The sequence below is a fragment of the Panthera uncia genome, chromosome E1 (assembly GCF_023721935.1).
Source record: "Panthera uncia isolate 11264 chromosome E1, Puncia_PCG_1.0, whole genome shotgun sequence".
Lineage (NCBI taxonomy): Eukaryota > Metazoa > Chordata > Mammalia > Carnivora > Felidae > Panthera > Panthera uncia.
Genome location: NC_064814.1, coordinates 750,520 through 765,607, shown reverse-complemented (window position 1 = coordinate 765,607; position 15,088 = coordinate 750,520). Strand labels below are relative to the sequence as shown.

At 56.7% G+C, this 15,088-nt stretch overlaps 1 protein-coding gene across 1 annotated transcript; it reads right to left on the bottom strand.

Annotated features, from left to right (window-relative positions):
• Positions 1-10,117: 10,117 nt before the first annotated feature.
• CD7 (CD7 molecule) lies at positions 10,118-13,100 on the bottom strand. Its single transcript, XM_049635416.1, is given in 5 exon segments — positions 10,118-10,637; positions 11,303-11,436; positions 11,682-11,982; positions 11,984-11,997; positions 12,936-13,100. Coding segments are annotated over 5 exon segments (633 nt in total). The 5' UTR covers positions 13,012-13,100; the 3' UTR covers positions 10,118-10,529.
• Between the last annotated feature and the right edge of the window lie 1,988 nt (positions 13,101-15,088).

Below are 15,088 nucleotides of genomic sequence, written 5' to 3'. Positions count from 1 at the left end.
ATGACTCCTAGGAGCCCACAGTGGGGTCTCTTCCCCACTCCGCCACCAGTTTTCTGGCATCTTCCTCTGTGGTCTCCAGGGAGGCCCAAAGACCGTGCTGGATGCACAGAGGGGGGAGCAGACGGCAGTTCGTTTGCAGGCCTTGGGGCCTGAGGCCCAGGGTGTGGACTGCCTCCGCCATTTGCTGTGTCGTTGGCTTTCTGGGTTCCCGTCTCCCTTCTGTCAAACAAGGAGAGGCCACCCTCTCGTAGGTCTCTCAGCGAAGCGGAGGGCCCCCCCATCCCCCGCCCAGACAGCTCCCGGAGCTGCTCTTGTCTGAACGGTGGGGGCCGTGGTTTTGGCGTTGCTCTCATATGCTCGTTCAGCTGGGGCCAGAGGACCTGCCGGCAACTCCGCACTTCTACAGGGTTTGGGGGGGGTCTCCCCTGAAGGGGACCCTCCTTGCCGGGCCATCCATCCAGTCAGCTGGCTGGTTCTGTTGGAGGGGAGGCAGAACCCGCGGTCTTGCGAGGACTAAGGGCGTTAAGTGACTGACAGAGGGGGGCAGATGTGGAGCGCAGGCCGGGGCGTGGGTCTGAGGAACTGGGGGAGCCCCGGCCGGAGCAGGCAGACCACCTTCCCGTGGCCAGCCCATCCCCTGGGAGGCTTGGGGAAGCCCTGGACAAGGTCCACCCGACAGCAGGGTGATCAGAGGATCTGGAAAGTGACGGCGCCCCTCAGCCAGGGGACGGAGGACAGGAAAGGAAAAGGGGGAAGAAGGGGCAGCAGCCGGTCAGGACACAAGTGGCAGAGGGGGAGGGCTGGCGAAGGGCCCCGGGGGCTTGGGGGCGTGGGAGCAGCAGCCAGTGTGGGGACCCCAGCCGCACCGGTGGCGGGGCGGGGCCACGACCACATGCGCGGGAACCCCTGGCCTGCGCTGGGGCTGAGCTCTCACAGGCAGGGGACTGGAGGTTGGGCCTGGCTTTCAGGGGTCTGTGGGCGTCTGTTTGCCAAGGTGGCGGTGGTGGCGGTGGGGAGATGATACTTTATTTACCCACCGGTCACCTGATCTGACTATGAGAGACGCAGACACCCGGATGCGGGCGCCCCTTAAGCTGTTGCTCTGTGGGTGTCGGGGTGCTGCAGGGTTTGTGCTGCAGGTGCTGTGAGGCCTGAGCAGGGCTGGGGGCCGCGGCGAGGCCGGGGAGGGGGGCACTGCAGGCCCACGGCTCCTTCCTGCTCCCCGGCGCCAGCCCCCGCAGCCTCGGAGGGGGGCGGTCAGGTGTCTCTGCAACATCTCAGCTCTGTGCCCGCGAGGACAGTGGGGTCGGGGCGGGTGGACTTGGCCACGGCCCTGAGCCCTTGGCCAGCGCGGAGCGTCACGGTGTCCAGAAGGGACCGTTGTCACCGTCCCCAGCTTGCATCTGCTCCACACGCTGCTGTTTGGGCAGGTTCACAGCCCGCTGCCCCGTCCCCAGCCACGGGGACGCTGTCGTCCTCTCCGTCAGGTCGTGCGCTCCCGGCGCTCACGCCAGGACCTCCCGCCCAGCCCGTCTGCCCATCTGCCGTCCTGCCCCCGGACATTGTCCCCAGTGTGCCCACACTAGCCCCGTCAGCCTTGCAGCCCTGCCCTGCCGCCAGCCGCCCGAGTCTCTTCCTGCACCCTTGCCCGCGACACGTCAGCTCCTCTCGTTTGGATCTCCCTTCTGCCCCCCCACCGGGGGGCCAGCTTGTTGACTTTCCACCGAACCCCCAGCACTGGATCTAAGCCCTGGGAAGGGTGGCCACTCGGTCAGCATCTGCGGGATGCGTGTGAAAGTCACTCAGGGAGAGGAACCCTCCCTCTTGGAGCCCCAAACTGGTCTCAGCCACGGGGTCATCCACCGGGTATGGCCCAGCCTGTTCCCCCAGATGAGCACCCACCGCCCCCCTGGGTGTCCCTGTCCCAGCCAATTCAGAAGCGGTGGGGGCAGTTCATGAGGCCCACGGTAGACCCTCAGGGAAACTTCCGGACGTTGGGGTCAGTGCTGCTCCTCAACCCTCTGGGGCCCCACCTCCCGTAAAGGAAGGCTGTGGTGGGGCGGCATCTGCCCCCAGGCGTGTTTGCGCCCTCGGTGCCCCCAGGTCAGGCGTGCTGTACGCTTTGCTAAAGGTGCTCTAACCACGGTGGTGTAGACCCTCGTCTCCTGCCACCACACCTGTGTGTCGGGCGGGTGGCTTTGGGCTGGCCAGGGACGAGTTACTCTGGGCACACACTACTTGCCTTTAGTCGAGTCTGTTTATGGGTGTGCGGTCTCCCCAAGAGCGACGAGTTTTTGCTCTCTGTCTGGGAGAGGGATGGTGCGCAGGGGTGAACAGGGCCCTCCCCAACCAAAGTTCATGCCCGCACAGAACCTGTGACCGGGCCTTATGTGGAGATTAGTCTTTGCAGGCATGGCCAAGTTAGGATGAGGCCATCCAAGATGGCCCTAAATCCAATAAGACGGTGTCCTTGCAAGAAGAGAGAAATTTGGACACAGACAGGTGGCACCAGGGAGAAGTCCACGTGATGACCTAGGCTGCAGACCGAGGAACGCAGACTGCAGGCGGCCGCCAGCATGTGGGAGAGGCCTGGAGCAGATTCTTCCTCAGATCCTCCAGGGAGATCCGACCCTGCCTCGACTTTGAACTTCCGGCCTCCAGAATTGTGAGAAAACAAACAAACAGACAAAAGGGAAAAGGAGGGAAGAGGGAGGGAGAGAGAGAACCTTTACGCAGCCTCCGTGCCCAGCGTGCAGCCTGACGTGCGGCTTGATCTCATGACTGTGCGAGATCGTGACCTGAGCCAAAGTCAAGTCAGGCGCTCAACCGACTAAGCCACCCACACACCTCAACTTCTATTATTTTAAGCTCCCAGATTTGTAGTAATGTGTTACGGCAGCCGCAGGAAACAAATTACAGTTTCTTCTGGGCTCACCCACTGCTCCTGGGCCGGCTCTCTCACCTCATCACAGGAAGGTGTGGGCAGAACAGCAACCAAGAGGTGCCCGTGTCCTCCAGAGCGTGGCCCCCGTGGCCGAGGAGCAAGGTGTGAGGTGTATACGGAGCGGACATTGTTGGCGAGGTCCATGCCTGTTGGGACATTTTCGCCTCCAGGACCATCCTCCATGAGGAGCCCGGCACAGTTATAACTATGCTGTCCCTCTTTTATTCTTTTTTTTTTTAAGTTTTTTTTAAAGAGTTTCTTTTTAAGAGTTTAGCTCTTTTTAAGAGTTTCTTTTTTGAGAGAGAGAGAGAGACAGAGCATGAGCAGGGGGAGGGGCAGAGAGAGAGGGAGACCCAGAATCCGAAGCAGGCTCCAGGCTCCGAGCTGTCGGCACAGAGCCCGACCGGGGGCTCGAACCCACAAACTGCGAGATCATGACCTAAGCCGAAGTCGGATGCCTAACCGACTGAGCCCCCAAGGGCCCCTCTTTTATTCTTTTTTGATCAGAGTCTCAGAAAATAGAATTCCCTGGAATCCCTGTGATGGTAGGAGCCACGGCTCACGTTCTGTGCATGTCTAGCCAGCCACGCACATCCTGGCCCACACTGTGCTTAGATGAAATGGCATTCAAACTCTGTGTTCTCTCTAGAAAACGGCACCACAAAATCCTGGTCATCTGAAGAGGAGGCCAAAAAGCAGGCAGCGACATCATGTAACAAAAAATAGAATGGTTGGGGTTGCCTGTTAATTTAAAAATACTATTTTCCAGATATTTTGGATGCTTTTTGAAATTCGTGATTTCTTTTCCCATCCTGAATATCCACTTTTGTACCTGATTTCTACCTTTGAAATTGGGTTTATTTCCAGAGGGAGCCTCTGTCAGTCTTCAGAGGCTCAGTTTCCACTGCGCCGGACCTGCTGCTTTTCCCTCCAAATGCCTCCACTGCCCTTGTGTTTTCTGAATTTACCCCCGACCGTCTGTAAGGCTGTCTCCCAGACCACACCTGGGGTATGGGGGCAGGGCGAGGACTTGGGTCCTGTGAGGGGTTGCAGAGATGTGGCCACACAGCCATAGCCCTTAGACTGTCCAGAGGAACTCATGACCCTCTCTGCCTCTCCTCATTGCACAGCGCTGGCTCATGAGGGCCACGCTGTCCTGTGTTGTACCTGTTCCCCGCCCCCCACTGCCCCGCCGCTCTCCCATGGTGGCCTCTCTAATTTCAGGTGGGCCAGCCCATGTGTCTAGTTAAAGTAAAATGTGCACTAGTACTCTGTGGAGGCATGTTTGTAATTCATGTAGATGGCATTGGGCCTGTAGACCTCATTCTGCTTCTGTTTTTTGCTCAGAACCGGATAACAGTAAGTGATCGTTAAAAAAAAGTTTCACCAGGGGCGCCTGGGTGGCGCAGTCGGTTAAGCGTCCGACTTCAGCCAGGTCATGATCTCACGGTCCGTGAGTTCGAGCCCCGCGTCAGGCTCTGGGCTGATGGCTCGGAGCCTGGAGCCTGTTTCCGATTCTGTGTCTCCCTCTCTCTCTGCCCCTCCCCCGTTCATGCTCTGTCTCTCTCTGTCCCAAAAATAAAAAAAAAATAAAAAAAAAAAAAAGTTTCACCTATGGTTTCTGTTTGGTGCATGTAGAAGTCCGTGTTAATTAATGGCATGATTCAGATCTGAAGGGACGCACTAAAACCTTAGGTTGAAGCGGTTGTTTTATTGATTTTCCAAGTGCCTCTGTCATTCCTGGCTTTATGTATTTTACCTGTTTATTTTTAGGTTCATATGTATTTACATTGGTTCTATATTTTTGTTCTATCGTTGCTTTTACCAACACTACTATTCTGTCAGAAAATAGGATCAGTAACTCCAGCTTTCTTTTGGTTTGTGCTTGCTTTTTATGTTTTCCACCCTCTTATTTCCAGCCTATTGATGTTTCTTTGTTTAAAGCGTTTTGTCTTACAGACCACCTATTGTTGAATTTTTTCTTTTAAACCCAGTTTGACACTGTCTTTTAATTGGTGAGTTTGACCCATTTACACTTATTGTGAAAGTATTTATTGTATGATTACTGCAGTTGTAATTCCTGTTATTAGGACTAATTGTACTTAACTGTTAAATCAGTACATTTTGTCACCTCATTTCATATTTTCCATTCACTGTGTAGTCTTTTGCATTTATTATTATTTTTTCTTTTCCTGTTTCCACTGGGCAGCTCTTTCTGCTGGTTTTTGTAGTATGTTCTGTTTGGGTTCTTACTGTGGCTGCCCTTGGACCCCTTCCTACTTATTTTTCGGATTGATTTCTTAACCTTATCTTGGTCTGTGTCTTCCTTCTGACCAGATAGATGTCTCAGCATTTTCTTCCCCTCCCCCTCTCCGTTGTGCTGGTGTTATCTAGAATTTTAGTTCTAGATTGTTATGTAGATTGTAGGTTGTATGTTTCTTTTCTTTAGTCATTGTTTTCTGGCAAAAGTAAACTCTGTCGTTATTGGTGTCTTTTTTCACCTGTGATGTCTCCTATGTTTGGGTATGCTTTATTTGAACACTGACTCCAAGAGTGATTTCAAACTCTTATGTACCCCAGAATATCTTTATTACACCCTTACACTGAGATGATAACTTAATGTTTCAAGTACAAAGTCATTCTTTCAGTAATTAATACTTAAGTATTATTCCACTGTCTTCTGGGGTTTTTTGTTTGTTTGTTTGTTTGTTTTTTTAATGCTTACTCATTTTTTGTGTGTGAGAGAGAGACAGAGACAGAATGTGAGTGGAGAGAGGCAGAGAGGGAGACACAGAATTGGAAGCAGGCTCCAGGCTCCAAGCTGTCAGCACAGAGCCTGATGTGGGGCTCGAACTCGCGAACCATGAGATCATGACCTGAGCCAAACTCGGACGCTTAACCGACCAAGTCACCCAGGCGGCCCTCCCTTGCTTTCTTGAATGCGGAGTTGTCTCTGGGAAATCTGATGCCACCTGAAATTTGGGATTTCTTTCTCGCCCCCAGAATGCATGGGTGTGGGCTCGCCTTCTCTGCCCTCCCTCTGCTGGTGGGTCATCTGCTGCCCCTTTACTGAGAGTCTCACATGATGGGGTTTGGGGTGATGGTGGGCTTCAGAGCCTATGGCCAATAAAGAATTCTTGAAGACGTCTTAGGTGCAAAAAGGTGATTTTATTAAAGCACAGGGACAGGGCCCGTGGCAGAAATTGCTGCACAGGGGTTGTGAAGACTGAGTGATTATATACTCCGGAGTTCAGGAGGTAGAGTCAAAAGGGGGGCCTCCAGAAGGACTGCGATGTGCTAAAGAAGATGCCTAAGACAACTGAGGCCTTGCTATTGTCAAGCTGAGGTTGTTTTCCCTCCAGGAAGGTATTAGCATTAGACAGTAGGAGGTTCTTGGAGAAACGGGTGTTTGCCTCAAGTATCCATTCAACGGGCTGCAGGTTACAAAGAAATGTAATTTTACCTGCCATTTCCTTCTTGCCTTTGTTCCCCACATCTATGGAGGGGAAGGTGATGTTGGTGCTCCAGGAAACTGAGTCTACAGGTTTCTGGAGATTGGGTTATTGATAAGATTGCCTTTTTCTTGTAATATATGAAGATATTTGTAAACTGATGGAGACTCATGGCCTGTGACTGTGATCTCTATCAGTTAACCATTGGTTTTCTGTCCTTTCCTTTGTCCTTGGGCAGCTGGGAGTGCCTGAGGAATGTCACACACATTCCCTGAGGGCAAGGGAGGGGGGTTGCTAGCTTCTACTTTGTCCTCAGCCTGCCCCACACTCCCTCCTCATCACACAGTCTGCCTCTGGGGCTCTCACTGTCCTGTCTCCCTTTCTCAGGCCTTCCTCGAAGAAGTTTCTCCTCTACCACCCTTATCTCTGAGGGTTCCCTTACTTCTCTTCTCCTTTTGGGAGATTTCCTCTGTCAGATCTCCCCTCCCTCTCCTGCTGCTTGTTCCCTCTGGTATCATTGGGTCAATGATTATGGTATTATTCCTGACCTTCCTGAGTGGATGACTTGATGACTGTCCTCCAAGGGTGTCTGTTACTCTAGCCTTGACTCTGGTGTGTTTGGCCCTGTCCCAAGAGGTGTGGACAAGGCCCAGTTGGCCAGCTGTCCCCTGAGGATGTGAGGTATCGGGCCATGAGTCTTGAGGGGGCCAAGTCTGGTCCAGGGTTGTGGGGCCTGTTGCATCCACACGACTCCTGAAACAGAATGTTACAGGTACCAGTGACACTCACAACAAAGCTTATTACAATGAGAGGCAAGGCCAACAGATCGGGACCGACACTCTTGACCGGAGTGCGGTCTGGAACAGCCGGGGTACAGAGTTTTTATAGCCGACCACATCGTCTTACCATCACCTGGGAACAGAACAAAGAAATAGTTCCCAGATGGGGGTGGAAACAGTTCAGACATGCCCTTGCCCCAATCCAATCAAACACTAAACCAGTTGATTTTCCTTAAACTTTTGTTCCCTTGATTGATAGGACAAGGCTGTTATCTTAATCTACAGTGTTAAAACAAAGCTGTTATTTCTTAAGGCTACAGGTTAGCCCTACACTACAATTTAACCCTTACAGGGCCAGCCAACCTGGAGTGTGGAGGGGTGAGGCCCTGGACAGGCTGAGACCCCACCCCTCAAGACCCTCTTCCTGCCATGCCCATCACCGCCCTCTGGCTGCCCTCCCTGGCTAGCCCCTGCATTGGGAAATAGGCTCTCTGGGGAGCGTGAGTGGCCATCATCTGGCTTTGAAGGCCAGTGTGGGAAGGAGTCGACACCCTGTGGTGCCTGTTCTCACTGCTCCCCACTGCCCCCAGCAGTGGCCTGGGGGTGGGAGCTGTAGTGCTGCCTCTTGCCGTCCAGGCCTCCGCCTCCGTGGCCTGAGCTTCTGTGGTCTGAGCCCACACCTGTGTGGTGGACAGAGCATTTGCTCTGCAGAGGCCCGTTCTGAGGGTTTACTGTGGTGTTTGGTTCTCGTGGCACCTCACCACATGGGGCAGTCCTTGTCCCCATTTTACGGGTGAGGAATTTGAAGCCTGAGAGGTTCAGGCACAGAGGTAGACAGTGGGGAACCAGGACTTGGATAGTGCTCTGGTTATTTGTCATGAGAGGAATAAACCAGGCACATCATGTTTAAGTATCTATCATCTATCTATCTATCTATCAGCTATCTACTTATCTATCATCTAACTATCACTTATCTATTATCTATCTATCTATCTATCTATCATCTATCTACTTATCTATCATCTATCATTTATCTATTATCTATCTATCATCTACTTATCTATCATCTATCTATCTATCTATCATCTTTCTATCTATCATCTGTATTTCACAACATGCCCGGCACACAGGAATGCTCGGGAAGGACTGGGGGAGTGGGTGACATGGAAGAGGAACTCAGCCCTGCCCTGCAATCGCCATGGTCTGGAGGGTGGACAGAGGAGCAGCCGGTCTTGGGACAATCACGAGGAGGGTGGAGGATGTGGGAACATGGCCCTGAGCACAGAGGGGAGTCACCAGGAGGGGTTCTTGCCAGGAGGAGGACGGTGGGGCTGTGACTCAGGCACAGCCTCTGATTGCTGGGGTGAGGTCAGGCTGAGATCTCTTCAGGTGACAAGGGCCTCCGGAGGCTGGCTGGAGGTGATGATTTCCACCTCCAGGAAGTTGCTTCTGAAGGGCGGGGAGCAGGGAAAGGGTGCAGGCACCTGGGAGCTGCAGGGGTGGGGGGCAGTGGGAAGCATGTCCAGCCTGGCCTGGACCCCACAGAGTCCAGCTCTGGAAGAGAGCATGGACCCTGCTCCCCTCATTTACAGAGGGGACACTGAGGCCCAGAGGGGTAGGACTTGCCGAGTGGTCAGGAGTGGGGACAACCAATAGATACCTGTTGTATGCCCGGGTCTGTAGGGCAGTCTGCACTTCCTCCGGGGTCCCTGGGAGGCTGGGACACCAGGACCTGGTGTCTCTTTGCCGGTCTTCCTGGCTGCCATCTGCATCCCAGGGGCAGGTCCCTGGTGGCCTCCAGAAAAATTGCTGAATTTGTGTCCCAGGCTGCCCGCCCTGGCCCGAGGTGTCCTGGTAACTTCCCGCCTGGGGAGCACACGTCCCACCAGCCAAAGACACAATTCCAGAAGCAGGGTTTCCAAGTAAAAGGAACATCATACCTTAATGACGTTTTAATCTTTGCCAACGTAGGGGGTGGCGGGTTATTTAATTTCTGCTGATATTTCATGGACAACTAGCAATTTGAATGGTTTCCTATGTTCATCACTCATTTTTGCTCTTTGCTCATTTTTTTAAAAAAATTTTTTTTTTCAACGTTTTTTATTTATTTTTGGGACAGAGAGAGACAGAGCATGAACGGGGGAGGGGCAGAGAGAGAGGGAGACACAGAATCGGAAACAGGCTCCAGGCTCCGAGCCATCAGCCCAGAGCCTGACGCAGGGCTCGAACTCACAGACTGCGAGATCGTGACCTGGCTGAAGTCGGACGCCCAACCGACTGCACCACCCAGGCGCCCCGCTCTTTGCTCATTTTTATCTGAATGTTTGTTTTCTTTCCATCAATTGATAAGGGTCTTCATAAATTAAGCATATTAACCTTTGTTTGGTAATCTTTCTCCCCCCCCCAAGTTTGTAGATGCTCGTCATGTATTTATGTGTGTAGGGTTTTTATAGAGCGAGGTTTTCGACCAGTATAGTCAACCATATCAGGGTTGCCTTTCCGACTCTGATAGGGGTTTGAGGGCACAGGACGGGGGGCGGGGGGCGCAGCACGGTCTGCTGTTTCTCAGCTCAGAGTCTAAGAGGACACGTCACGGTCCGCACCCACACTGGGGGTGCCTTGTTTCCCACCCGAGAGCAAACATAGACACCCAAGTTCCCATCGCCCCCCAACACGAGGGCACATAGGGAAGGGCTCTTAGTTAAGACCCCGAGTCACTGCTGCCGGGCCCCTCCTCCACCCCCACCTCATTGTGCGATGGAGGCAGGTGAGGCCAGGTGAAGGGGGCTGAGGAGGTGGGTGAGGGCCCTGGTTGATCTGCCCCTTCTGCAGCCCATCCAGGGTGACGGGGCCCCCTTGGGCCTGGAGTGGGGAAGGGCCCCCTTGCTCACGTCCTTCCTCAAGGTGTCACACAGAATCACACAGGCTGCGGAAGTCCCAGAAGGTGTTTGGGGAGGGTGTCAGCCCCTCCTGGGCTGTCAGCTGGTTGAGAATAGATGCTGGAGTCGGGGACGGGGGAGAAGAAGTGCTTTATTTCGGGGGCTGGGCGCCCCCTCCCTCTTGCCCCTCTCCCAGGCCCAGGGCCCAGGTCCATCCTGCAGAGGAGCTCCCCCTCCCTCCCGCCATTCAAGGGCAAGGGCAGCAAGCAGCAGGTCAGAGAGGCTTCCTCCCTGGTGGCCCCGAGGTGCCAGAACCAGCAGAGCAGGGCAGCCCGCAAGGCAGGAAGTAAGCAAGGAAGGCCTCCTGGAGGAGGTGCCGGGAGCCCGACGGCCGCAGGGATCTGCCTGAGCGACCTCGCCGGGTCAGGCGGCCCTCCGCGAGCTGCACCTAGGCAGCCTGGGGGGTCCGCGGGGCTCAGTGGTACACGTTGGGGATGGACACCATGTTCTGGTTGCCATAGGACATGTCCTCGTACACCACGCACGCAGAGTTCTTATCCTTCAGGCAGCAGAGTTTCTTGATCTGAAAGACAAGCCCCTCCTCTCTGTCCGGGGTCCTGCTCGTTCTGGGGCGTCCCCTGTCTCCAGTGCGCCCCCCCTTCGGGGACTGTTTGATTGACCCTGGAGGTGCTGCTGGGCTTCCAGGCATGAGGCCAGCTCCCAAGGCGCCCCCGCCAGCCCCCCAGGTCCCTGGAGCTGCCCCCGGCCGGGGGGTGGGGGGGGCAGTGGACTTTGCTTCAGAGGCCTGGGGAGGGGGTGTGCTGTCCCCAGGTGTGGACGGGGCAAAGGCGCGCCGGCCGTGAAGAGCTGAGTGACCAGGGCAGAGCTGACCCCTTCCTGGCACCTGGCACCCCTGAGGTGCACTTTCACACCCGCCCACGCTGATCTCAACCCGCAGGCTCACACACACACTGCACGCGCTCACACGCGTGCCCGCCCGTCTCTCTGAGCCTCTTCCCCCGCCCTCCTCTTGCAGCTGTGTTTTCCTCCTGGGCCCACGCCCATCCCTGCTCGTGGTCCCGTTCTTGGCCCCCCCCCCCCCCCCCCCCCCCCTTGACCCTGCCGTCTAGGCCCTCGGGCCTCCCAGGGACCCTGGTGGACGGGCTGCAGGGTCCTGGGGTTTCCCTGGGGCTTCTCAGAGGAGCCAGCTGACAGCGACACAGGTGAAAGCCGGGGGTTCATACTGACCTGTGTCCTCCTCAGCACACACGTCGCCCCCAGCGCCAGCCCGATGAAGAAGCAGCCCATGGCCAGGGCCACAGGGAAGGAAAAGCGTATCAGCTGGGCCTCCCGGCTCGTGTCCGCTGCCTCGGGCGGCTTGTCTGAGGAAGGAGCGGAGAGCGGCACTGGGCGGGCTGCGGGTTTCGAGATCGAGAGAGCCTTCGGGGCTCACTGAGGGGCTCTGGGGTGGGGGGATGGGCAACCCGGGGCCTTCCTGGAGGCAGCGGGCTCACGCCGGAAGGAATAACTCACGCCAGCGGGGAAAGGCCCCCAGACGAAGGCAGGGGGGGGCCAGGTCTAACCGGCAGGCAGGGGAAGTGGGTCCTGGGGTAGGCACGTCCCCTACCTGTCACCACGACCAAGGTGCCGGGGCCCCAGACCTCGTCCTTCATGACCGCCTGGCAGGCATAAGCCCCGGTGTCGGCCGGCTGCAGGCGGTGCACGGTGACCGTCAGGTTGTGCTGCCGCCCCGAGAAGACAACGCGTCCCCGAAACTGCTCATCCACCGTGGGCTGCTTCTCGTCTTCGTAGTAAATCACACTGCTAGGCCTCGGCCACCTCTGCTTCAGGTAGACCCCGAACAGGGACCCGCTGGTGAGGCAGGTGATGTCGACGGAGCCCCCCTCGGGGGCAATCGCGTAGGGGGGGGTACTGCCGCACCTCTGCAGGAAGGACCCCCTGCTGTCACCGCTGGCCTGGCCAGAAGGGCAGGGACCCTCCTCACCGCAGGGGATGCTGGAGGGACAGAGGTGCCCCCGGGGCAGCCCATGGCTGTCATGTCACCACAGCCAGGCATCTTGCCCCGGAGCAGCTCCGGGGTAACTGCACCCCCGTGGCTGTCCTCGAGGGCTGAAGGGGCCCCGGGGGGCTGGGCTGCCTGTGACCTCTCCCCACCCAGGGGCCTAGGGGACCTTTGGGCCGTGGGCAGCTCTGACCGCATCTCCTGTCCCTACGCCTTCTCCCTCTCTTGACTGACAGTGGAGACAGCAGAGAGACTGTCCCGTCTCCTCCTCTTTCCTTTCTGGCTGCCTCAGTTTCCCCATCACTTCCAGGCACCTAGACCTGGTGGCATCTTTGCTTGTCTGTGGGACACCCAGAAATGTCCCCATCTGTGCAGCTGGGGCCCAGCAGGACCAGCTTCCTGGTGCAAACACGAGCCGTTTTGATGTAATCCAAACATCAGTTTCTCAGCAAACTAAATTCTGGAGATTCTTTTTTTTTTCTAATGAATCTCCCCACCCTGCCGTGTGTGCTGGATCTTTCCATCCTATTGCAGAACTTTGCACATGTATCTGTTTTAAAAAGCAAACTAATAGACAAAATCCTCCCATAACAAAGGCAGCCTTGCTAATTATGAAAAAGAGAATCCCCAAGACATTTAGGTAAAGAAAAAGACCAAAGCCTCGGTGATTCTGCACCGAGACGGCACCAACAGTGGGGTGGGGGGCTCGGTGGGGAGGTCATGCTCAGCGTCCTCAGACCACCCCCTTCCCAGGAAGGAGCATCCCCAGGTGGGGGGTACTGAGCCCTCCGGGGGGGGGGGGGGGGGGGGGGGGGGGGGGGGGGGGGGAGCGCAGTGGGAGATAGAGGGAGGGCTTACCTTGGGTGGCCAGGGCCCTGAGCAGGGTGCAGGCCAGCGTAAGGAGCTCAAAGAGCAGTGGGAGCTCTGGGGCCATGCTTGCCGCCGCCGTGCCCACCACAGACCCAGCGACAAGGGAAAGGCAGGGCCCCCTCTCTCGGCTCTCTTCCTGTCTGCAGCACCCAACTGCCTGCTATCACCTCTGAGGCACCGCCTCAAAAGCCCCAATGCCAGGCCAGGAGGCTGTGACTGGTGGTCCAGGCATTCTGGGAGGGCTTTCTGGAGGCAGTGCCATGGGCAAGGGGAGGTGCTGAGAGCCAGGCTGGGAGGGGCGGTCCTTACTCCCTTCCCCCTTCGGCACCGTCCTGCTGAGTGCTCACAGACAACTGGTCACCCACTCCTGTCTCCACAGGCTCGGGGTTCAGGGCAGGAGGAGGGGAAAGCCAAGGGGGTGCCCTGGGTGGGTTGGGGTTCAGGCTCCAATTGCCCTGGTCACTTTTTTCTTTTTTTTTTTTAAAGTTTATTTATTTGAGAGAGAGAGAGAGAGAGAGAGAACCTATGTGCAACAACAGAGGAGGGGAAGAGAGAGGGAGAGAGAATCCCACAGAGAAACCCTTGAAAATACAAGCAGCAAGGAGGAGATGAATACAAAGACCCGGACCCAGAATTTCCTTGTAGGTCTGGGCCCAGTCAAGGCGCCATGCAGGGCCCTCCTCCGTGTGGGGCTCTCCGCAGTGAGGGAGGAACCCGAATATCTGCTTCTTTTGAATGTTCTAGGACTTTTTAGTGCCTGAAGACAGGAAGCAGCTTCTTTTAGACTTGTTTTTCCCCACTTAAAAAATGTGTATTTCCCAGGTCATTTCATGGTTTCTCGATTGGTTTGTTTTATTCATCTTAAGGATTGGCGTTATGGGTGTTTTCCAAAGCACTGAACGTGTACTTTAGAAAAAGCCTATATGTCCCTCTTAAGAACACACTGAATGGAGTCATACAGTTGTGATGAGAAAGACATCTGATATAAAGGGGTTTGGGGTGGGGAAGGGTCAGCGGGGGGCGGTGGGGGAGGGGCCCTGTGGCTGCGGGGGAGAGAAGGGGGGAGCCATGTGCCACGGCCAGCCGCCACCTGTCGCCCGCCCCCACTGGCGAGCCCCCTAGTGGTGGAGGCGGGGCTGGTTCCCCACCTCAGGCCTCTATGCCCTCAGCTTGACCCCAGGACTGCCGGCAGGACGGTCCCCCAAAGCTGTTCTTGCTCCTGGTCAAAGACAGGGGTGTGCCCAAGATCAACCTAAGACCCAAAGCGGGGTGTCTCCGAGGCTACAGCAGCCCCTTGTGCACCCGAGGCCGGAAGTACACCCCCAACCCCACCCCACCGGCCCCGATGGGGCAGAGGAGGGAGAGGTCCTCTGAGGTCGAATGTTTTGGAACTTGAGATTTTTCCCATCTTTGACCACAGAGTCGGGGAGCCAAGAGAGCTGCGGGGGCCCAGGTGGAGAAGAGCCTGCGGCTGGGGTGGGGAGCCAGAGAATTGACCTGGGGCCACCCTCTGCCCGGGCAGGGAGCTGGCCCCTGGGCCGTAGGGCCGAGCAGGTGTCCTGGGCCAGCAGACAAGGACGGGGGCCTGCGCCTGTCTGCCACCTCTGCGAGGTTCACGGGCTTCTGTCAACCAGATGGGTGTGGGACACGCGGGGCTCCGTTGCTGGGGGGTGAGTTTCGGTGCCGGTGGCCTCAGACCCCTGGGGGCTTCAAGTACAGGGGACTGTGCCGTCGGCGCCAGGCTAACACGATGGCCACCAGGATGGCGAGGGCGACACTGACACCGGTGACCACGAGCACCACCTGGAACTGGCGTTCGGCCCCCCCCCGGGCACGGCATCTGCGGGCCTGTGGGAGCAGTCGGGGTCGTCACTTATTCTCCCGCCAGGAGTGCACCCTCAAGGGGGACACCACCCCTGTAGGCAGGAGGTGGCATGGGTGCCAGGCTCAGAGGGCGGGGACAGCCCGGGGGACCCGAGGGTGCTCCCCGGGCGCAGGTAAGAACACTTACCGCAGGAAGAGGTGAGGGGTAGGACTCCTGTCTGGTTCAGGTCCCGGGCCTCTGCGCCTGATGCTGCCCCCCCAGCCCCAAGTATCAGATGAGTCCAGGAGGGGCCGGCCGGGCTGGGGGCACCGTTCCC